The 26,240-nt window shown below is 34.0% G+C and overlaps 1 protein-coding gene across 1 annotated transcript; it reads left to right on the forward strand.

The window, feature by feature from the left end:
• The first annotated feature begins 100 nt into the window (after positions 1–100).
• LOC114277197 (uncharacterized) lies at positions 101–13,644 on the forward strand. Its single transcript, XM_082913404.1, has 18 exons — positions 101–203; positions 497–557; positions 5,210–5,262; positions 7,174–7,355; positions 8,842–8,860; positions 9,672–9,715; positions 10,473–10,549; positions 10,676–10,747; positions 10,847–10,918; positions 11,048–11,119; positions 11,231–11,302; positions 11,454–11,525; positions 11,629–11,700; positions 11,809–11,880; positions 11,968–12,036; positions 12,230–12,301; positions 12,721–12,794; positions 13,428–13,644. The coding sequence occupies exons 1-17, from the start codon at positions 101–103 to the stop codon at positions 12,761–12,763; spliced, it is 1,227 nt and encodes a 408-aa protein (XP_082769530.1). The 3' UTR covers positions 12,764–12,794; positions 13,428–13,644.
• Positions 13,645–26,240: the final 12,596 nt, after the last annotated feature.

Genomic DNA, 26,240 nt, shown 5'->3' on the forward strand with positions numbered 1-26,240 from the left:
TAGTTTAGATTTGTTCATAGTTCGAGCTTGTTGTTTACTCTCTTTTTCGATACACTTCTCTACATCAATTGGTGTTAGAGCTTGCGCTCGATCCCTGATCATGGCGCCAAGAGGAGTACCATGTGATCAATATGCCACTATTAAAGAGATGTATGACAGAGACGACACAACACTAGATGCCCTAATGGAGGAGATGTTTCAACGTATGGAGAATCGCCTCAAAGGGATTTATGAAACCTGATTGGAGCGTTTCGAAGCTATAGACGTTAGAAACCGCACTCACAATCGTCAACCAAATCCATAATTTGTGGAAGGTTGGAGATGATGTCAAGGATGAATACGAGAGCTCAGCATACAGGCCACAGAGGAAGTGTCCGATGGCAAATAGTGCATGTGCATCCAATCAATGGGAGTTGAACTTCAAACTTTTTTTTTTTTTTTTTTTAATCATTCAATAGAAGAGTAATTATAAGTATGAGAAATATTTTACATTCAGACTTCAAACTTGACATACCAGAGTTCATGGGTTGTTTACAGCCTAAAGAATTTTCTGGATTGTATTACTACAGTAGAAGAAGAATCAGATTAAATATTTTCTGACACAAAATCTTCATCATTGCCGTTACATATTGATTGGAACTCACCTCCGAAGTATGATGAATATTCGGATGAGGAAGATAAGGTTGAACTTCATGAAGACCAAGTTATTGAATTCAATTTGATAAGAGGAACTAGTGAAAAATTATTTGATCCCTAGCAATTGTCGACTGACAATGTGATTGATGTAGTTTATAATGCATCTAACCTTTTATTTCAAAGTGAACAAGATTACCTAGGGAATTCAAGACCACACCTTTAGTTCACAATTGAGTTACTACAATTTATTAACACAAATAGAGAAGTGGAAACTCTTATGAATGTAGGTGGGGCTGTGCTTTTTGATATCTACAAAGAGAAAGAGAATATGAGAAGGACATTTGCTCATGACTATGCAAATTTGAATTTCATACATTCGGATTTGTGCTTTAATGAAGATTGGTTAAATTTATTAAAGAAAGTTTCATTTTGGAAGATTGTTTTTTGAAATTAAGATTTAAGAAAATCAAGCGTAAGTACAAGGTGGATGCCGACAATTGCTCAGTGCATGATTTAGTATCGAACTTGAAACAGATTAGATGTGTTGGATAGAAAGGTGGTGCCTTGTTCTTGGTGGGCTGAGTGTATTTGGTTGTTTGTTTGGTTATAGTTGTTGTAGTCTTGTTGGTTTCTCACCAACGTGTGAGGTTAGGTCTTGCAAATGATTGGGTATTATTCCCGGTGTCAACCTAGTTGGGATCAGATTGTTATACTGTAATGCTATTGCACTTTATCTCCCCCTTTATTGATGTAGCTTATTACTTTGTAAGTCAATAAAATTTCTCTTTTAGCTAATTGAAAAACTGTAGACGAGTCAAATTATTTCAAGCCATGAAAAATTGAGAATGAGTTTTTTCTGGCGGAAGAGAATGATGCAAATCATAATTTAAAAATTACATATTTTATTTTATTATTTTAGTATTTAATCATAATTATTATTTAAGTCTAAAATATATAGTTTTTTTTTTTTTTGTTTATTTAGGTTGCCTATTTAGTTTATTTTGTTATTTGACAAGAATTAAATATTCTTGACTTGTACAAATATGTAGGCCTCGTTTGGGAACAGACTAATTTAGTAACTTTTTGGCTATTTGGCTAAAAAAGTAGGTAAAAAAAACTTATATGTTTGGGATGACTTTTTGGCTAATTACGAAAAGATGTGCAAAAAGTAGAGAGAAATGAGAATCTTTGACTTTTTGGTATGAGTTGTTGACTTTTTAGCTAAAAAGATAACTTTTTGACTTTTTAACTAAAAAGATAAGTCCCCAAACGGGGCCTTATTTTCCATTTTAGAATTTCCTGACTAGCAAGAATTATTATAGTATAAATAAACATGCAAGTCTTAGGTTTATTCAATTGAAATTTATATTCGATTAATAAAAACAGAGAATTTTCTTAATATTATTCATTCTTGGAGAGAGTTTCTCCGATTCAGATTTGTTCGTGGTTCAATCTTGTTATTTACTTTTCTTTTTGATACGCTTCCCTGCATGACAGTCTCTCCACATATTCTATACACTGAGAACTTTGGGTATGAGACTCTTTTCAACACTTACTTTGGCCCCTTTGAATAAATTTGCTGGCTCCATTCATGCCTAACAGCACCCTCTAGTTGATTTTCCCAATTAGAGAGAAGCTTCTCCCTATCTATATTATATATTATAGCAAAAAGACTTTTCGTGAGGAGCCTTGTGGGAGCTCCAAAACTTCCAACTAATTTTTTGAATTTTTGAATTAAAAAATAATTTTAGAAAATGCTAATAATTAAAAAATATTAATTATTCCATGATTTATGTTTTTCAAAAGAAAAATATGGAAATATTTTCAAAATTTTATTTTAAATTCTGGAAATATTAATATAGAAAAATTTAGGTGTAGGGTTTCCTTTTCCAAATTAAAAATTATTTGCAAATAATACCAAAAGAATTATGTTCAAATAATATTGCATTGCAATTGTGATAACATAATTTAAGAAAAATAATATGGAAAGACTAATATGGAAAATTTTCAAAATTGTATCTTAAATTCTTACACAAAAATTACATATGTAACAAAAATTATTAATAATTATTTTTATTTTTTTAAAACACACTTATCAGATTTCTTCACGAGTCCATGTATAATGAGTTAATTGAGCGGGTTTAAAATTTAAAAATATTTTTATGGTCAGGTTTAGGATGGCCATATTAATCCTGATGTTGTGTTGGGGTTAAGTTGACACATAATTTTTTTATCTAGTTTAGTTCAATTTGACCCTAGCCCGATTATTGATATAGAATATAATAGTTCTTAACGAAATTTGACATTTTTTGAACAATTAAATTTTAATAGTTAGTTTAAAAATATTAAACTATTTTTATTTTAATAAAATTTGCTTTAGAGAGTTTAAATAAATACAATGAATTATTTTTATTTTATAATATTTTGTATGTTTAAAAAAATTCATTCCATGTGTAGCAGGAGTTTTGTTGGTAGTATATATATATATATAGAGAGAGAGAGAGAGAGGGAGAGAGATAGACTATTTACCACGAAGATATTTGAAATAGGGAGAGAGAAGTACTAGAAGATAAATAGACAAAGTTGTCTAAAACAAAAAGACATTTTTTACTTCCTTAATCCATGATATATATAAATTTTATTAAGCTCTATGCATAGAAAATATTTATTTGTCATTTTAATATTACACAATTATGTTAAGAGACTTTTGACTAAATTTCTCAAAAACAATAGCGCACAAATATTTTAAAAAAATAAAAAGAAAATAGAAATTCCTGGATAATGGTTTTAAAAATAACTTCATGATGAAATCCCAAAATGTTATGGGTTGTTCCCAAAAAATTCATAATATTTATAAAAGAAGGAATATAGACGTAGAGGCATAGACACATTTGCACAAGTAAACATGATCAAGTTTTGATGCCTGCCTTCAAGCATATACCATATCCCACACTTTGAGATTGAGGGGACCCCTCACTCACTCACAAGCTAACAGTTCAATTGATTTGAAAACCCCATGCAGTAATTTGATAATGATACTCACTCAACAACCACTTTACTTTATATGTAGACATGGCGAGCATTCAAAATTTTGGTACCATACCATAAAATGGTTAGGTCAATGATAATGTACATGTGGATATTTGGAGAATGCTTAATGCTATGTTTGGTTGGGAGATTTGGGGAGTGATTTAGAAATGAAAATGAAAAATGTGTGTGAAACTAGGTGAAATGTAAGTATATTTTATTCACATTTCACTTAACTTTTCATTTTCCATTTCCAAATCTCTCATCAAATCTCCTAATCAAACACAACATAAAAGAAAGGACAACTCTGATCCACCAACTCATATTAAAATGCTAATCAACTAACTTTATCTTATGTCTCCACAATTTACGTATAATCATCATCATTATCGTCATCAAAGAGATTCCCATAGCTATGGAATCAATTCTTGAGATGAGAGACGGAGAGAAAGGGTTTTTAAATTATAGTCTTGGGTTTTAGCAAAGAAATAGCAGTTTGTCTTCTCTTTTTCTTTTTCTTTTTCTTTTGTTTTGTCCCCTTTGGTGTTGGCAATGAAAACACATCACACTATTAAAAAGGAAAAAAGTGATTAGCTAAAGCTTTAGATGAAAAGGCAACTTAAAAGCAGTTGTTGTGAGGGCCTAATCAAATCTTATATCGTTATTCCATTATACATATATATATATATATATATATACATGCGCTCCCAAGATAGAGTTTTCAACTTCTAGCATATCATAAGAGCGAGGAATTTAATAATAATGATAATAAAAAAAAATTAAAATAGAGAAATAGTGTGACATGCATACCTCACCCTACTCCCATGACTGATTAAATAAAATAAAATAAATTTAAGACAATTAGACAGGCAACGCATGCACGAAACTTATAACTATTTAAATTGTAAAATTAGAAGGTGGGAATATTATAATCTAAGCCATGTTATATATATATATATTAAACTAGTCGCTAGATAGATGTATGCACAACTACATGTTGTCCTTTTTGAACTTAGATTACATTTACCATGCATGCGAAATCATTTTTCTTAACAAATATAATAGAGTTTGCAGAAGTTATATATATACAGTGACAGAGCTAGCATAGGCCTCACATGTCCCCCTTAAGCTTTTAACATTTATACTATTATTTTTAGTGACGGAGTTAGAAATTTAACATAGAGTACAAATTAATGATAATATTGATTTTTTTTCTTCTTCATAATAAACATTAATGAAATATTACTAAACTTAAATATTATAAATTCATTTGGAAAAATATGAATTTCAAATGAAGCGAATTAAGGTTGAATTTTATAAAAATATTGGAGAGTGACTATTATAAATAGATTGGAAACTTATAAAAGAAAATAAGCTGCGCTAGAAATGATATATTTTAATAGGAAGATTTTATAAAACACATTGCAAAAAAAGTATGTATTGTACATTGCAGTTATGATCTTCATAGTCTTTGATTATGATACATTATAGTATTAATTATGACTCATTATCTTATTGGTTATAACTTGATTATGAATGCTTGTAGCTATTATTTTGATTATGACTCTAGTTATGATATACTCTTTTCGAGGGCATATGGTAAAAGGAGAATTGACTTATAAATCTCATATGGATGAATTGTAAACCATTAAGTCCCAATTGTTTTATGATGATCTTAGAAGTCCCATTTCTGATTGTATTATGTTTTTCCCCATAGTTATTAAATTTATTGTTGATTTGGTTAGATTGCGCATGTGGCTGGCTTGCCACGTTTTGGAAAACCGTCTATATTATGTTTTTCCCCATAGTTATTAAATTTATTGTTGATTTGGTTAGATTGTGGATGTGGCTGGCTTACCACGTTTTGGAAAACCGTCCTATAGACTTTTTTGTGTTTGGTACGTTGGGTTGGTCCACCCACATCACCACATCGAACCCAATTTTTGACCTATTAATAACGTGACGGGTATAATGTGACACTTTAATAAATAAATAAAAACTATTTATTATACTTTTTCCAAATGTAACAACGTGGCGAGCATGATGTGACACGTTAAAAAAAATAAAAAAATTTAGTGTATTTTTCTCAAACGTGACAACGTGGCGGGTATGATATGACACTCTAAAAAAATTAAAAACTCCTTAGTGTATTTTTTTCAAACGTGACAACGTAACGGGTATGATGTGACACTTCAAAAAAAAATAAAAACTCCTTAGTGTACTTTTTTCAAACGTGACAACGTGTGGGGGTATAATATGACACTCTAAAAAAAATTAAAACTTACATTTTGATTGATTGGTTGTCACATCAACCAACCAACAGCCAAAAACGTTAGATAATAAGAACAAGCTTTGAACTGCATGGCATCTCTCCTTGGAATTAAAATGCATATATTCCTATACTATTTGTTACCCTTCTCCTTCTTGCAAGAAACCACACATCTGAAGATGACTAAACAAGTCCCACACACTACTGCCACAACAATTCTAGCTTTCTGCCCACTACTTAATCCACCCCTTGATGACCTTTTTCGCTTTCCTTCACTGCCGTCGATTTCAAGCCTATGAATGTACGTCAGTGGAGATCGAACACTACAGGAAAAAAGGGATATGGTGGCGTTTTTTTAACGACGTTTTTTTAAACGTCACTGTTATTAGTATTTAACGGCGTTTTATAAACGCCGCATATTCTATTAGACAAGACGGCACCGTTTTATAATGGGAAAACGCCTCCAAATGCGGTGCCACACGCGCCTCCTCTTGTGAAACCTTATTTTGAATCGGAACCCTCTCTAAGCATTTCGATCGAAGATTCAGAACTCTCTCTCTCTCTCTCTCTCTCTCTCTCAACTCTTATACGCACACATCTCTCTCTCCCTCTCAACCCTCTCTAAGCTCCATCGAAGATTCAGATCGAAGCGATTTCGAAGCTCCATCGAAGATTCAGATCGAAGCTCCATCGAAGCGATTTTGAAGCTCCATTGAAGATTCAGATCGAAGCTCCATCGAAGCGATTTTGAAGCTCCATCGAAGATTCAGATCGAAGCCCCATGGAAGCGATTTCGAAGCTGCACCGGCGAGGTAGCGAGCTCCACCGGCTCATTTGCAAAGATTCAGTGATTTCCAGAAGCTCAGATCTGAACTCTGACCCCTCGATTACTCGCATTTCAAGCTCCGATCTGAAAAAAATCTTAGTTCGATTCTTAAGGTATGTTCGGATTGACTCAATTTGTACGATTATGTGTTGTTCCCTTCATCTCTCTCTCTCTCTCTCTCTCTCTCTCTCTCTCTCTCTCTCTTATGGTTCTGCGATGGTGGAGGGGCTGGGAAGGGGTAGGTAGATCGTCGGATTTTGGAGGATAGGCAAGGGGATTACTGAGTTTGGTCCTAGAGGGAGGGATTTCTGTATCAATGTGCAGATACATAAATGATATATACTGATATATATATATATATATATATATATATTTTAATAATGTCTATTGGAAATGTTTCTATTTTTAAATCAAGATGCAAATGATGGGAACTTGAATGGACAGGATTTTTGCACAGAGTCTTGTCTGGCCTCTGAGACCGACCATTTACTTGTAGATACTATTGAAAGCAGGGTGTTGAGTAACAAGGAGGGAGAGTCTTCTCTTTCAGAATCCAAGTGGTTAGAACATGATGAATCTTTGGCTGTTTGGGTCAAGGTATATATTAATGTTGTTGCTTTGACTTCTACCTTGTTCTCTTTTATTATATCATTAGTATAGTGCACATATATAAGAGGGTGTGGTGCTTCTGGACCAATAAGACTACTTGTTAATGGTTATTTGGGCACGAGAAAAAGTCAACAGTGCTACATGTATGTAATTAAAATATAGAAAAATATATAAAACGTACACTCTGTGGTTTAGATTGATTTTAAGTGTAATCCAAATAATACTAAAAATATATCTCAGCCACAGATTATATTTTCTGTGCATTTTCATTGTTTTAATTTTGTGCAACTATCATTTCTAAAGAAAAGGTCAGTCATACCCTTCTATTTTTGTGCGGCCTCATTGATCAGGAGCACCTTGTGTAGATGTCACTATTGGAAAGAATGAGTTGCCTTATATATATCTATGTATTCATCATAATGCATAGCTCTTCGTTTCTCATCAAACACAATGGAAAGAATGAGAAAACAATTGCATATCCTAGAAATTCAAGTTAAACAGTTGTGTATCCTTATTGTTGATGCGGTGACTGAAGTGGTTTGGGTTATTACCCTACTTGAATTTTTGACCAACTTTTACTCCCTATTTTATTTTTCATGGCTACCATTACTTGTTTCGTAATTATCCTATTAAGGTTACCTCAATTATAATTTCACAAAGTTAGACGTGACTAAAGGTTATTTTCCCATTAGATTTTGTGGACAACTGACTATTTTCCCCTTTCTTTTTCTTTATGGGGTCCTGTTGCTGAAAATGTATGTGAAACAGCAGCTGGATATCTCAATGAATGTCAGAATGAAAGCTTAAATTTTACTACTAGTTTAAGATTTTCTACATGTAATGGTTATCAAAATTACTGGCCTGACTTGAGAGAATTGTTTATTCTTTTTCTTTATTGAGCATTTGCACAACATGACTCGTGAATTACTGGCCTGACTTGAGAGAATTTTCTGTATAAATCCTCCTGAGCACTTCTGGGTTGGCACTCGTGAATTACTCAACACAACATCTTTAAAATAGAAAAGTAATATTTCTTTCATGTTTGTTTAGCCAAACCACTAGCTACATTTTTAATCCTCTTAGAACAATAACTAAGATAGCTAGTTTCAGGCACGTTACATGGACTCTTTAGAATAAATCAAATAAACAATGGTGTGAGATATGTACTTAACACTATATATATATATTGCTGTCTATAAATCAAATTCCTCTTTAACACTATATTATATATGATACCATTTCATCTCACTTAATAGTTTAAAAATATAAAAATATAACCCTTATTTTGCCAAGTTGGTGAATACCAAACATCCATATCCGAGTCTGTGTAACATATGTTCGAGGAGATGGTCTAACTCAAGTTCTTGTTTGAGCAAGTTGAACCTCTTTTGTCATGCATAGAGTGTCTCGGCTGCTAAGGGTGCCTTTCTTTTTGTCTTTTGCTTTGATGATCTGTTGTGGATGTTGTTTGCAGGATATTATGGAGTTCCCAGGTCTGGAAATGTTGTTTTGTGCTGCTTCTACATAATACTATGGAAGAGATTGTTGTGCATTCTCTTTGTGAGTAGTCTGTGTTTGTTTGCTATGTTGTGTGTGAAAATCTGTGGTTGGTCAAGATTTCCGCTACTCTGCTATTGCATCTACTTGTTTATGGATTGTTATATGATCTCTTGGCTTTATCAATAGCCAAGAAAATAGAAAAAGAGAGTGGAAAACATATGTTATTTAATTTGACGCAGCGAGAACTTTGATGTGTACTACATATTTTCGGACATATATATTTATATGTTATCTACTTGTCTATCTATCTATCAATATTTATATATAAGAGAAATATTAGTTAATGCATCAAAAGTATTGGTAAGCATGTGAAGGCATAATGTGATGTTTTAATAGCCATTTGTGTTTTATGACAATTGTTACTGATAAAAATATCACTGATCTTTGCTCAATAATTCTTTCACCAACTTGCCAAGACATTTAGGCATACAAACTTAGTATAATGGTGAGACCATCCAAAAATAATATTTTCACAGGTTCCTTCTCACCTCTTTTGTTTTAAGACCAAATTTGTCAATGCATTTCATACTGGTTATCATCGGATGAGATCGGTAGCACACCATCTATTCTTGCTGTTGCTTATATATCATTCTCATCTCTACGTTTAAAGAATTGGGCAAGCAAGTAAATATTATTGAACAAAATAGAATATTGAATAGGAACAACAAATGAGATTATTCTTGTTAAATTATGCTGTGTATGCCGCACTAGTTTGGTAACTTTTTTCATATATTTCTTGTATAGCTTGGGAGGCTTTGCTTGGACCAAACCAGTGGTACTGCAAAATGGTACGTATTCTTTTCTCATATAATTTTTACCTCTTCAACCTCAATTCTAAATCTCTTATTTTTTTTACTTAATAGTGCATTATTTCAAAATTAAACAAGAAGCTCATTTTCTATTCTATGATGCTTGCTTTTATGCTTCTCTTTCCCCTTGCTTCACCTCTCAATGACGAAGGTCATCTTTCTTCTCTTTGTCTCTCTCTCTGTTTTGTTGTCTTTTGAGCTGTTTTTGCCTCTGATGAATGCGGACTTATAAAAGTTTTTACTATTTTTTCCACTATCTTTTCGATTGTGATTTCTGCGAAACGAAAGCTTGTTTGGTAGCTTTGAAGAAGAGTTTGGAAATTATTTTTAAGTTTGTACATTTTAGAGATTCTTATAAGTTCTCTGTTTGGTTTCCAAGAAAATGCTGGAGAAAACGACAGTTCGGTTTTTATGTTCCCAGAAGAAGACACTTGCAGGCAGTAGACAGTCGTTCAGTTCAGCTGGTTTCATATAATCTTATTTCCAGTATATTTTGAAACTGAACAACAATAGAAACAAAAATTCCGCAATTTTTTTGGATTTTTAAAGCAATCAAAAATTTTTTTTTTTGTTGGCTACCAGGGAGGGAATTTATTTTCTCTTCGTTTGTGAAGAAAATCATGCTATATAATTAATAGAAAGCTATTCACATGACGAGAAAATGGTTTGTATCTGCACAGGCAAAGCGTTAATGTCGACGTCGTTTAACAACATAGCAAATGTGTTGCTGGACTAGGATGATGTTCATAACGATGATTTCTATTCATGGCGTGGCGTCTTCTGTGACAATATCACCCTATCTGTTGTTTCTCTGTATGTGTTTTCTGTTCATGCTTATTTTTCTTCCTTTTTCTTTTTCCATTTGATTCTACTGGAGTTTTTATTTATTTTTTTTTTATTTATATATATATATATATTTATTATATTTGTTGGTTGAAGGAATTTGTCAAATTTGAACTTGGGTGGGGAGATTTCACCAGCCATTGGAGACCTGAAGAATCTACAGTCCATGTATGCTTTCTTTGCTAACCCTGTTGATTTGGTGTTCTTGCTCATTGTAACCAGGTTAACATAATAGCAACTTTGATGTTATTGTTGAAATATTTTCAGGGATTTTCAGGGCAACAAATTAACTGGTCAAATTCCTGATGAGATAGGCAACTGTGTTTCTCTGATGCTAGTGTAAAATTTCATCTTCTTTCTTCATTACAATTTTATTTACATATATGTGGATATATTAATTTCTTCTTCTGTCTTTAGGTGATTAAGATTTTTAGTTTTTATGTTAATGGTTGGGTTTCCATAATGCAGGGATTTATCTGATAATTTACTGTATGAAGATATACCATTCTCAATATCCAAGCTTAAGCAGCTTGAGTTATTGTAAGTTAATACCTGAAGTGAAGTACTATTAATTAAATATGCTGGATTGTTTAAGATAGATAAGTTTTTAGTTCTGCCAACCAAGGGCTTGAATAAGCTTTGTAAATGCAGGAATTTGAAGAACAATCAATTGACTGGTCCTATCCCTTCAACATTAACACAGATTCCCAAGCTCAAAACTCTGTGAGTCATAATTTTTTTATTTTTTTATTTTTTAGTGGAGTCCATGCAGTTAACATTACCATATGCTTTTTTGATTTTATTTACACCAAAGCCATAGACACTTGTGCTAATATATATGTATGCCTTGTCTTTGTGTAAATTTATTCTGTAGGGACCTTGCTCGTAACCAGCTTATTGGTGAGATACCGAGGTTAATCTATTGGAATGAAGTATTACAATATCTGTAAGTACTACATCAATTACGGTTTAACAACTGATAGATAAAATCCAATTTCATTATCAACCCTTGATGCTATTAACACTTAAACATTTAATTATGTTTGCAGAGGGTTACGTGGCAATTCTTTAACTGGAACCCTGTCCCCAGATATGTGCCAACTGACTGGCCTGTGGTATTTGTGAGTGTTCATTTCCTGGTTATGCTTGCTTTGGGATTTTTCTGTGCTTCCTACTTGCTTTCTGCTTCATATCCATGGGGACATTGAAATCTTCCTTGATCTCTTTAGTGATGTAAGAGGCAATAACCTAACTGGAACAATCCCTGATAACATTGGCAATTGTACAAGCTTTGAGATCTTGTAAGTTTCTTAAATGATAACTACCCTACTACGGAAATACATTCTTTCTTTTCATTTTTGGTTAAAATTGTAGTGTATGATTTTCAGAGATATCTCATACAATCAGATCTCTGGGGAGATTCCATACAATATTGGCTTTCTACAAGTGGCCACTCTGTGAGTTCTCTTACTCCACTTTATATTTTTCTTTTGTGGAAGAAGTAGAAGCTAGAAATGTTCTTCTTCTGTTGTCTTCAAGGAAGGTCAATTGAAGTTAAAATTGATATGCACTTAATTTCTGAATTCTAATACAAAATGCATTTCGTGTTTTTCATTATGACATTACTGTGCTTATGGTTCTTGTTATTAGATCTCTGCAAGGAAATAGGCTGACAGGGAAAATTCCAGAGGTGATAGGTCTAATGCAAGCCCTTGCTGTTTTGTAAGTGTGCTTAATATAGTGGCATGTCTTTGAGAATTTTTTTTTAGAATGTGTCTGAATATAGTTGAAGTCAGATAGTACTTGCTGAGATTCTTTGAGATGGATGGACAATGTGAAAGCTGTATATTAATTATATTTATAGGGATAGTGACTAATGGAACAACATTATTTTTTGAAGTCATTATTTTTTTTCCACCTCCTCAATTGCTTGTTTTATTACATGGATATGGGCAAGTGGATCAGCGTGCTGAATACATGATTTTTATTTCCTTGCATCAGCCAATTCAACTTACTCCTTGGTTCTTGCAGATGATAGTAGGGAAGACCTATTTGAAAAAAAAGCCTTATGAATAGATGGTCGTGTCTACTTCTATATTTACTTCGGTGTTTTTAACCTATTTGTTAATATTTCATTACAGGAAGTTACAAAAAAGGCCCAAGAAGAGGCTTCTGAGCATGTGAGATGTCTGGAAGAAGATTTGGGAAAGTTGAGGTATATTTGATTTGTTTGAATTTCTTCTTTTTCTTCTTCATTTTCTACTTTCTACTGTAAGCTTAGAAGCTTGCACTGTTGAAAGAGCTTGGTGATCTGTTTTGTGAATTTTAACTTGGATTGTACACCTTCTTCTTCTTAAAATGTTTTATACTTTAATATATATCAGTATTGGTGGGTCCCCATGCTTAGCAGAAATTGGAGCCACTTTATGTTCCTGAAAATGGATCCATGGACAATTTGTCCGCTAAAGAGGGTGATTTGTTGTTTCAAATAATAAAGACTATAAATTAGCTAAAAGGCTTTGTATGTTTGCTATAACACAGGCAGCTAATACATATAAATCTCAATGAGACACCATATTGTTGTGTTATATGAAGATTATACAGGTTGAAGAAAGTAAACATGCATCCCATAGTTGCACAATGGTGCATGCATTTTATACATTTTAATTCTTTCAAAATTGTATATAACGGACATGATATTCACAGAAATATTGTGCAAGATTAACAAATTGATCATGAAATTCAGTGTTTAGTCAAAGAGATGAGTTCATCTACATCAACAATCCTAAAAGTGTACTTCTATCTCTAGTATCTGATGTTTAGATATGTTGTTTTCATTTCCGTGTAGTACAAGTTTTTTGTTGATGGAGAATGGCGGCATGATGAGCACCAACCATTTGTAAGTGGAAATTATGGGGTGGTGAACAGTGTCTTCTTAGCTAGGGAGCCTGATGTGATTCCTGCAATTTATACTCCAGGGACACCTGGTAGATCTAGTATGGATGTGGATAATGATCCATTTTTTCATTTTTTGGAAGCAAATTATCTTACAAAAGCTTTTGTAATACAAGTTGGTCTAGTTGATAAAAACAAGGCTATGTGTGACTTTTGGCTGGTGTTGATTTTTGCTGCCATAGGACTGCTAATTTTTTGGTTGAGAATTGTGAATTTAATTTTTGAATATGTTATTTTGTGGGTAATGATGATTGGATATTAAATTGAATAGGAAAGTGAATTAATGCTGCATTTATAATTTGAATGGGAGTTGTTATTTCATATTACAACTATTCAATTTTATTATAGGTATTTTTTTAGTTTAATCACATAAAATTAGCATAATTTCAAAAAAAAAAAAAAAAAAACAAGAGGATTTCACGGCGTTTTTAAAACACCACCTAAACTCCAAAAGGTTAACGGTCAATTTTTTTAAAAAGATATGACGGCGTTTTGAAAGCGTCGCTAAAATTATAGTGACGTCATGTAGGGACATTTCACGGCGTTTCTAAAAATGCCGCCTATTCTAATATCGCGACGTTTTTAAAACGTCGTAAAGATACAGCGACGGCCGCAGCTTCGACGTTTGGTACTAAACGTCGCAAAAGGAATTAGCGGCGTTTTTGAAAGATATAGCAGCGTTTCTTAAACGCCACTAAAAGTCTGTTTTCCAGCAGTGGAACTGCCGCCCGTGGCGCAACGGCCGGAGCTCCACTGTGAGCTGGTAAAAGGAGTGGTGGGGGATTGTCGGTTCCGACTTCTGGAGGTGGTGGAAGAGATGACGAGTCTGCCAGCAATACAGGGATAATGACACAGTTCAGTAAAAATATCAATAGAAGCATAGTTTGCATGAAGAGGAAGAGTTCGCAAAAAAATCAAACCCTACGCCCACAACGTCCCACTCTGAAACGACACCCCACAATGGGTTCAAATACTCTTTGAAGATCACCGCCACACAATCAACCCCCATACCCCCAATCGCGTAATCAAAGGGATTCACCTCCATCCTTACCAAACACGTTACGTACAATACAGGGGTACAAAAGTAACAAAAACCACACCCCAAACAATGCACGGGGGTGCCTCTATTTACACACCACTAATTTACTCATCCCATACCATTTTTTTAATTACTATTCTGTCCATAAAGAGAATTACCAAAATATTCTCTTCTTCTCTATAACACCCTCAAAATAATACATATAAACCCAACATTCATGATATTCATAAACAAGAGAATAAAGCATATTTCCATTCACCAGAGTATTCTTACAAAAGTAATACATGTTGACAATAAAAGTAAATACCCTGTAGGCTTACAACTTTCCAAGTCAACACTTGGTTACAACAAAAGAAGAGTTCTAACTCTCTACACAAATAAGCCCTTGGCTTGAATTTACATATATCACCAAAATAATAGAACAACCAAAAGAGTTTTTAACTCCCAAAACCATCCCAACTAAGGCCTTGGGGGCGGCATAACATCTGAACCTGAAAATGATATCCCATATAGGGTGAGCCAACGCCCAATAGAGATATACTAAACATAATATGAGCAATAACTAAAACATTGGCATTTGATAAATGTTTAACTCATATAAACAAATATACATCTCTTTCCATTTCACTATCCAAACCAATTCATAGATATGGTTCTCTATTCATCTAGACAGTTCAAACGAGACTACAGCTCATATCAACAATACTTCGATTATAATCAATTAACATGAGACTACAACTCGCATAATTAACACTTCAACACTTCAAGTTCAAATGAGACTACAACTCATATTATTAACACTTCAATACTTCAATTTATGTACGTTATACGAACGCAATTAGGATTTCGGGACGTTCACCCTAGACACTCCGGTCAACTTAGTTATCACTGGAGTCCATCCCCTATCTCCTCCCAAATCCGGTTTAGGAGTGCATCCCCTATCTCCTCCCAAACCGTGAAGTACATCCCCTATCTCCTCCCAAACAATATACATATACAATGTATTTAAACACTTATCATATACAATGATCAAGCAAAGCACATATTCAATGTGTTATTCTATCCGTCATATTCAATGACATACTCAATTGATTAGTTTTAATTCACCTAATCATCATGCAATGTCTACAACAATCAAGACTATCCTCCACCGATAGCCCAAAATAACTATTTCTAAACAGATAATAAATTTTCAAACAAATAAATTATCTACAATTTCAAAGGTGAGTGATTGTGACAACCCTCACCTCTAATTAGTGCTAATCTTTGATTAAGCATGATAAGTAACTGATTAGGATGAAATCCTAAATTGATTACATGAGTATATTGTTTGTAATTGCATTTCTATCTGTTTGACTATAGAATAATATGTTCCTGTTTTAATTTCGAATTTGCAAATTGAAGGTCTTATCGACGACCGAACCAGAAATTGATTAGTGTTATATGCTAGTTAGAATTTATGTGATTTTATGGTAGGTTTAATTAAAATTTGATTTGGAACGATTAAATTGGATTAAATAATGTTAAATTACATTAGTTTGAGTTATTACCAAATTGCCATTAGTGGGCCACTTTCATACAACACTTTGAGACTTAATTCATATCAGTTCGTGCATCATTTTGTCCATCTTCTAGTCCAAAACCGAGAGAGAGAAGAAGAGTAGGAGAAACTCGATTTCAACAAGGATTAGCTTGGAGACTTAGAGGAATTGAAATAGATTGCAAAATTGAGCTTCCATACCTAGAATTCAAGACCCAAGGTACAGAATTCATCCTTTGGTTTATGTAATTAAGTTGTTTCTTGCATGATTCATGGAAATTTGGAGATTAATGTCAAGAATTGGTTTAAAATGTTGAATTGAGAGTTAATCCTTGCATGCATGTGCATATTCCTGAATTTTGGAGTTGTTTCATGAGAATTTCCACATGCAAGTTCATATTTTTGTTATGGTCCATGAATTCATCTTGATTTTGAGCTCAACATTGCATTTGATCTTGTTTTGAAACACTAGAGTTCATGAGAACTCATGCATGTATGATCTTGCAATGTTCTTCGTGCTTACACTTAATTTTTGTGTTCAATTGGCTTACCTTTGGGCTTGATTTTGCAAATGATCTTCAAAAACTTGTTATACTATGAGTTTCCAAGAGTTTTCTAGGAAATTAGCCCAAGGGGATTGAATTTGAAGCTTTAAAAGTTGAATTTCATGCTTGAGGTTCAATCTAGAAATTCCAGATTTTGGACCCACGCTCGAGCGTAGGACTTCACGCTTGAGCGTGCACTCTGAGTACATGCACTTCTGCTCGAGCGTAGGAAGTCACGCTCGAGCGTGAAATGCATATGCCCAGAAGTTCATGTGTTTTACAGTCCGCTCGAGCGAGGACCTGAGTCTTACGCTCGAGCGGAGGTCGAGCGTCCGTCGAGCGTAAATTGCATGCATCTAGTACTTTTCTTGAATTTACAGTCCGCTCGAAGGAGAGAAGTCACGCTCGATGGGGGATCCTTTGTCTGCATGTCCGCTCGAGCGTAGACCCCTATTTCAGCAAATTTTAAAAAGTGTTTTAAAGTGCATCCTTGCATCCTCTTTCCATCCTAGGCATTCATTGGCCATGTTTAAGGCATCTTATTGAGGATATTGATGTAGAACCACACCGAGTCAAGATAGGGACTAAGTTGTTGATTCCCAAGTGTGTAACTTAGTGTGTGTTCGTTCTGTAACTGTATAGGGTTGGCATCCGAGGACGCTCATTAGCTGCTTATAGCCCAGTGCTCTGTGAGTAACAATATTGTAAAGATATGTTCAATTATGATTATTTTCTGAATGATCAACTGTTCTGCTTACTGAAACGTTATTGTTTAATAAATGAATGTTTGTCCTATTTGTAAACTGTATTCGTGACATCCATAGCAATTTACTGTTACTGTACTGTTACTGCTCCTGACACAGAGACCTCTGTCGGTTCCCATGTTTGGAACCACTGCTGTTACTGTTATGATGGCCATCGACTGACTGTTCGGTCTATTAAGACCTACTGTACTGTCTTGTTATGAGATGCACTACATATGACTGCTATGGTTTCTAAGTGGCTGATATGACTGTTTAATTATTGAAAGGACATTCATTCTTAACCTCTTTACACAACTGTTATTCACTGGGCTTTAGCTCACTGTTTATATATATATATATAGGTGTCCAGGCACCAAACCGGAGCTAGGAGCGTCAGGTTAGCTCTTGTTTTGTCAAGCCAATCTTTGTGCCTCGCCTCGAGGTTCCAAGTCCGTTCAAGCTACAGCTGTTTTGGGGTGTTCGGATTCGCCCTTCTGTTTCTGTTTTGTAATAGATGTTATAGACTCCTACTTTACAATTATGGCATATGGATTGAATCCCTAACCTGTATGTAGGTATATCTGGTATGTAAATGTGTTTTGGTTACGAATGTGACTTGTTCATAAAAGACTTTTTGCATTCAGAATGTCACAGCTCATTGGACATCTTTATTTACTGTTTTGGCTTTCGCTAACCCTTTTACTCTGTATTACTGTCATTACCGTTAAGCAGGCCTTCGGTAATCACAGATTACTGGCCGGTTACGGTGCTAAACCCATAGGGACGGGTTTGGGTAGTGACAGTGATTAATCAATCCAACTCCACCATTAAATCTCATAATTACCCAATTTCATTATTTCCAACTCAATTTTATATTTTCATAGCTTTCTCAAATTAATTATACAAATTAATTCATCACAATAAATTAGGGCTTTTCTCCCCCTTCTCTCAACATTGACCCAAAGGTCCAAATATCATTAATAAACATCAATAACCTTATTTTAAGACCCAAAATACACATGTATGGGTTAAAAGAACAAAACCCCTCTTTATACATTTTGAAACCCTAACACCCAAAATTCTCCAACTTCAACATTAAATCAAAATGACCACAAGTTTATGTCAAAGACCATAAATATGAGTAGTTATCCATGCCTCAAATTTCGGAGCTCAAAGGAGAGGAAGAAGAAAACTCAAGATGCTCCAAACACCAAATTTTTCGGATCAAAACGAAGGCCATGCCAAGCTCCACACTTTTTACAAAGGGACTAGGGATGAAGATCACTAAGGCTAGATGATTTCGTAGAGAAAATGTGTATTCTAGAGAGATGAGCTCTCAAATGAGGTTTTTGAAAAGCTAGAGGGAGAGAGAGAGAAAGTCAAAAAAGTGGTTCAAAATGCTTCATCTCAGACTGATATACTACACAGCCCGTTCGAGCGTAGAACACCCCGCTCGAGCGTCAGACACAGACCCCCGCTCGAGTGTCAAAAGCGTCGCTCGAGCGCCGAATGCACACTTCCAAAAGTTCTGTAGACGAAGGTCCCCGCTCGAGCGTGAAAGTGGATGCTCGAGCTTCCGATGACCTGCAGAGAAAAGTACTAAGGGTTGAATAATCCCGCTCGACCGGAGGAACAAAAGCAAAGGGCCCGCTCGAGCGTCAAAAGCCCCGCTCGAGCGTGAAGGCCAAAATCTGGCATCAACTCTTGGTTTCCAAACATAACCAACCTGTTTCAAACCTGCCCAACACAACCTAAGACTCAAATACAAAGAGTAAAGGATGGAAACGAGAATAAGATAACAACCAACATCCATGGACCCGAGCTCGGAATACAATTAAACAATGAAGGGAAAATCGGGATCGCTATATTCTCTATCTCTATTTTCTCTCTCCTCCGAAGCCCTAACCAGCAGCTCCTTCTTCCGCCGCCGCCGCCGCCGCCGCAAGTGACTTCCCCATCTCCTACCACTGTCAACCTCTCTCTCGCATCCTCCCGCAGTTGCCAACGTCTCTCTCACCTTCTCCCTCCGCCGCAAGCACTCCCCCACAACTTAGATTTCGCGATCTTCTCTTCCGGTAAATCGCACATCTCTCGCTCGCTCTCTCTCTCTCTCATGCTTTTGTGGAAGGGGGTTTTGGTGGCGATGGGGAGGGGGTGTACGATCTATGGTGCCACTGCAAACCCTAGCCGATGCCAGTGATGACGCCGCCACTCCACTAGCTTCGTGCCATCCTCTCCAACCCTCTGTGCCACCCTTGCAGCACCTCTCCCGTCAGCTTCCCTCTCCAGCCCCCTCCCTCCGATACCCTTCTCCCACCATTCTTTCCCTTCTTCTTCTTTCTTTTCCCTTCGCCTCTGAAACCCTAAATCTCTACCCTCTGAAACCTTAGATCCAAAGTGGGAGAGGTTGAAGGGCAGATCGCAATGGTGGCTTGAAGAAGAGAGGGCAAGGAGAAGAGGCTAACATCGGCACCGGCGACAGAGCTGGGTTGCAGGTGGTGGCGGTGGTGGGGTGTGTGATTAAGGGTAAAAATGGAACATTGTGTGTGTATTGAACAAATTTATTATTTATTAAATTATTAAAGGTGTGAATTAAGTATTGGTGTGTCTTGAGATGATATGAAGTGTGTAAATAGAGGCACCCATTCACGGGACTTGCTAGTAAACATTACCATAAAAATAGGACTGATTTGAGTATTAAAAAAGAAAAGGGATCTCTCATTCCATAACTCTCCCAAATGGGATTTCCTGATAATTTCCCCATGGTAAGATGACTCATTTTAGTAGAATATTTGTAATTAGAAAGAAAATCCTTAATAGAGTGACATTATTACAATTTTAAGAAAGACACTATTACAATTTTATAAAGGATATACAAGATATAATATATATATATATATATATATGTTAGGGTACTAGTAGAATTATCAAAAATTCAGGCGGACACGTGACCCCCTGATTCTACTGTAGCTCTGTCCCTAATTACCCTTATATGTAGAGTTTATATCTTATTTGTCCTTTATAAAATTATAATAGTATTTCTCCTTAAATCATATAAAATTTTCTTTTACTTTTAAAATTTTGGGCAAATTATACTAAAGGTCCCTATAGTTTGTGACTTGTGTCACTTTAGCCCCTAACTTTTTAATTGTGATATATTTGACCATGAATTTTGAATCTTGTTCCAAATAAGGATAATTGAATATATCATTGCTCAATTTCAAAGGCAAATTCGTCAATTTGATAAAATATAAATTAGTTTGACAAAAATAAATGTCAAAAAATATTTGAAAAATTTTTAAAATTATTTCTACACACCAATGATAAAATTATGTAAAATTGATAAATCTTTTACACATTTATTTATTTTACCAAATTAATTTTTATTATGTATTTGGATGATGATCATGTAATGGGTAGTTGTTTTTATTTTCCTTAAATTAGTTTCTATTTTTCTAAAAGTCAAATATGGCAATAATTTTGATATCGTTATTAAATCAATCCATTAAATAAAAAAATTAAAAATTAAAAAGATTTCATATATTAAATATATCGAATACACGTTTAAAGCCTAGCAACTACCCATTACATGATCATCACCCAAACACATAATAAAAATTAATTTGATAAAAAAAATGTGCAAACGATTTATCAATTTTACATAATTTTATCTTTGGTGGGTAGAAAAAAAACAACACTGCTGCATACCCCCAGTGGGGGTCGCACCCCCAGTGAGGTGTCGCGCCCCCACTGGCTGAAACCCAAAAAAAAAAAAAAAAAAAGAGAACAGTTTTTTTTTTGTCCAATTATGGAGTGCCACCTCACTGGGGGTCGACCCCCAGTGGGGGTATGAGGCATTTTTCGAAAAAAAATTTAAAAAATTTAAAAATATTTTTTGAAATTTATTTTTGTCAAATTAGTTTATTTTTTTATCAAATTGATGACTTTGCCCTTGAAATTGAGCAATGGTATCTTCAATTGTACTTATTTAAAAACAAGATTTAAAATTTATGGTCAAATGTGTCACAATTAAAAAGTCAGGAATTAAAATGACACAAGACTCAAACTATAGGGACTGTTAGTATAATTCGTTCTAAAATTTTAAAAGTATTTTATTATATTTTTTTGGCCATTCTTGTGCGGTCTTAATTGGCAAGTCACTACGTAAAAATTGAATCAATTAATTGATCATTTATAAATCGCGTTGATATAATTCTCATGATAATTGTAATATTAAATCTCAATAATTGAATCTCAAAAAAAATGTATAAATATAATAATCTTAGAATAATACTATATGCACAAATTATAGTGTACTAATCAGTATACTAATTGATGATATTACATAATTTAAGAGTTTTTGATATTTGTAATTTGTATAATGAGTGGAGTATACTACCGATAATCTTACTGTTGCTTATTGTAGTTTTTTTTTTTTTTCCTTCAATATTGTGAGTAATATGTGCCCTCTACTTTATTTTTTGGTTCCGCTATTGTGTATATATGGCAAAAGGGAATAAAATAAAGGTCATATTGTACCAAAGAATTTCTTGCCATGAAGATCTGAGCCCATTTGAAGCAATATCGGTATAACTCCCGAACAAGGAATTGCTTAATATTTTACTTGACCAAGCATTATCTACTGCTATTCTAAAAGCATAAAGAGTATATATGTTTTTTTTTTTTTTCCATATTTTAAAAATAATGTTTTAAATTTATTAATATTGAAAAGCAACTTATATTTACCAAACAACTAATCACCTTTCAGAATTTAAATACTTTCAAATATCAAACACCTTCAAACATCATAACATGATTATTTTTTTAATAGTTCTACTAATATGATTATTTTTTTTGACTATTTCATTAGAATATATATATATATATATATGTATATGTATATTTTACAATTGTTATGTCATTAATTGTATATTTTAAATTCTCAATAAAAAATAAATTTCATAATTTAATTGGTAAAAATAATATAAAAAAAAATAGAATACAAAAATTTTATTTATGATAAAATAAAATAAAAAATGTTGTCCTATAAGTTTTTCAATTTTATTGTATTCTATGTTAAAGTTTGTCCAATTATGTATGCCTAAAAAATTCATTCATATTTTCTGTTTCAATGTTTTAAATTAAAAATAAATAAATTTTATTTGGAAAATCTCGAATTAGATGCAATTTAGATATGGTTACTTTTTTATTATTATTATTTTCCACCTACAAATTCTTTAATTAAAAATAATAAATAAAATAAAAAAAGGTAAACCAATAGTTTAATACCATCTATATCCTATGCCAGACATTTTTTATTTAAAATATATATATATATATATATATATATTTTTTAAGTAAATATTTTTAAAATTTCAAATTATATAAGATTAACATTATATTTGAAATTTTCTTTTAAATATTTTTGAATGATATGAGTTAGATATGGATTTTGTTTCTTTCTATATTAAGATTTTTAAATTGCAAAACCATAGATAAGATTAGATGGACTAATATTTTTGTGCCATTGCCTTAAGGTTCACAAATTTCAAAAAAATTAAGAAATTTAAATTAATGGTTTGGAACTAATAAAAAATCTCTTTTGTTAAATACATAGTATAGATATAGATAGATTAGTTAATTCTACATAAAGTAGAGTTTAATTTTTTTAAATAAAATAAACTCAATGAATATGAGGTATGGTGTCTCTAACTGTGTTAGGATTTTAAAAATCCTCATCCCTCACACCACATTTTTTTAACAACGTTTTAGATTTTAAGTGTTATATTATATATATTTTGAATGATAAACATTTGAAGAGATGATTAACTTAAAATGAAGATAGTTAAGAAGGATTTTAAGAACAAATTTTGTGAAATAGTAATGTATGGAAGATCAATCAATTAACCAAAGTAAATTGAACAATAATTTTAAAACAAAGGTATGAAATGAATATAAGCTATGATACATTATATATAATCAACATCAAACATATACGAGCATACAAAATGTATACATTTACACATATGTAAATATATTCAACATCACATACATATATTATTATTTATAAATAGTAAATATAATAAATATAGATACATATATATGTTCAACATTACAGGTAGATACTCAACACAAAAGGTTCAAAAAGAGAATATGAAAGGTAGAGATATTCAAACATTTATTTAAATGTAAATATACCAATTCCCAATAATAAAAAGAGACAAATATATAAAGGAGTATAAGACTAACCTCTTCTAAAATACATGTTTTATTAGATTGTTTGATTGTGTAGGGTTTTGCTTTCTTCTAAAATACTTCTTATAGCGGCTCTGGTTGTGACGCGACCCATTTATAGTCCATGGTTCTGAGTTTTGTATACATATATTGATGTTGTTTATATCTATTTTAGTCCTTGTTGTTGATTGGGAGTTGAAATTTAGATTGTAGTTACGTTTGTAATAGGTTGGGACTTAATAGGTACGGGAAAATTCTATCTGTTTGTTCTTGAGTTCGCTCGAGCAGTCTTTTCTTCGCTTGAGCGGTCTTTCATTCATCTCGAAATTAGTGTTTGCAAGCTAAACTTCTGGGAGTAAGTCTTTATTCGCTTGAGCGGTATTTTGATTGATTGAGCGGTCTGATATGTAAGGATGATATTCTCAGAGTTTCGTTTCTCGATTGGTTGTTTTGGCTGAGGTGGTAACAATGCTGACTTCTAAAGGTTTCGTGGTTGTGCTACTACTGCTAGTAGCATTACAACCCCGAACAAAGGTCTTCTTCATAGGTTCTTGTTCATCTAATATGATCCCTTGCTTCATGGCATCTTTAATTTGGACCCCCATTTCGTGCAACTCTTTAAAGGTAAAGAGAGAAAGGACTATCATCTTTTGTAGCATCTTGCTATGTAGATTTCTCATGACCATTCGAATGTGATCCTTCTCTGAAGGCCTGTTGGTCATCATGGCCGCCTTGGCTCTCCATCTTGTTATAAATTCCACAAAGCTCTCTTTGGGCTCCTGACAAGTTGCTTCTAAGTCCTGACTGGTTATTTCAATTTGTGCATTGCAAGAGTACTGAGAGATGAATGCGTCAGCCAGCTCCATTCAACTTTGTTTCAATAGATCCTTCAATTTAGCATACCAGGCAGCAGCTATACCCGACAAAGTTTTCATGAACAAAAATAGCTTTTGGGCTCGAACTAAGCCTATCGGCTTTAAGACATCTGAGAACAACCAGATATGCTCAATGGGGTCCCCTAATCCATCAAACCGATCTATGTATGGCATCTTGAATCTTTCTGGTAATCTGACAGCAGTTTCGGTATACCCATCCTTGATATCGAGGATAGAATTGATCCCTTGTAATTTTTTAAACAACTTCTCTAACTTGGTTATCTTTAGCACAGGCAAATCAAACTTAGTAAGATCAAGGGGAAAGAGCCCCTCGACAGGATGTGCTGGAGTTTCAAAAGCTAGAGCCTGGGCCAGCTCTTCTAGTTGGCCAAGATCCAAGAAATTCTCAACTAGTGGAGGTGGGTCTGGAACCGGATGATTGATTGGCAGTGGATGTGCAGTAGTTACCTCGGTTGGCTATTGCATCCCAACAATGGCATCTCCCTAAGCAACTACTATGTGATAAAGAGTATCCATAGTCCGTTGGAGAGCTATAAGCATGTCTACTAGATCCACTGGATTTTGGGCCATTATGGGATCAGGTGAATTAGCAATTACGGAATTGGATGGATGTACCCTTGTCAGAGATGGATTTTCTGGGATTGGGTGGACTGGAGTGTTTTTGATTTGGATAGGTCGGATTATATGGAGTGAATTGGATTAGGCTTTTTCCGAGTTAGATTGGACTAGACTTTCTCTAGATTTGGTATGGTTGTTTCTGAATTAGGGATGACTGCTTGCGGGCGACCCACCAAAACATATAGAATCAAACTCTCCTAACCTCAGTGAATCCTAGCATCAAAACAAAATATCCCATCAAATCATGGTGCTGGGCATGTCGATCAAAACAAAGCAAGACATAATTTTATCCCTTGGTTTTGATCTTGCTGTAATTTCATCCATTCAGATACAATCCCCAAATTATGATCCTCCATCAAACAAACACAACCCCCTAAATTCTGACCTCAAATTCTGATTCTGATATAATCCCAAATTTTGAAAGAAATCCCTTAAGAAAATAAGACTCTCCAAGGATTGGGTGTCCTTTTTCCCACGATTTCACAATCTCATAGCAAGCATCTCACATTCACACATAAGCAATCATTCCAAACACCCCTAGTCGTTAGGGTTTCCCTATCCTGGCTTTGAATAGATCTACAGCTCCACTATTCAAACAAGTAGTATTATCATATCTTAGACACGGGAAAGCATCCTGCCATAATTTTGGAAGTTGCTATAGCTCAATTTATGGACTAGGTTAGTCTGGTCAAAAATGGTACCTCAGCAAGACATCGATATACCTACCCTACCCAACATCTATAAGTGAAGGGAGGATCAAGTAGTACGTTGGTGGTCCAGATTCGAGACTTGTATTTCAACCATAATAGAGCTCACGTCCAGCAAACCGCCCAAGATGTTAGATGGAAAATACAGTGACTTATGCGCACCAAGCATGCGATGCAATGAACATATAAATGTAAATAAATCTCATGGAATTTGGGTCAAGGTCTCTTAGGTTCTCCAACAGAGTCGTTAGAAACTGTGGGATGCTTTTGGGGTTACCAAGTGCGCCCAACAGTTCATACTCTCAATCTCCTAATATAGTCTCACTAGTGCAATGCGAAACAAAAAAAATGAGAGTCCAAATCCAACAACTTTTATAGAAAATC

Source organism: Camellia sinensis, chromosome 1 (assembly GCF_055761805.1).
Source record: "Camellia sinensis isolate YWXY chromosome 1, ASM5576180v1, whole genome shotgun sequence".
Classification (NCBI taxonomy): domain Eukaryota; kingdom Viridiplantae; phylum Streptophyta; class Magnoliopsida; order Ericales; family Theaceae; genus Camellia; species Camellia sinensis.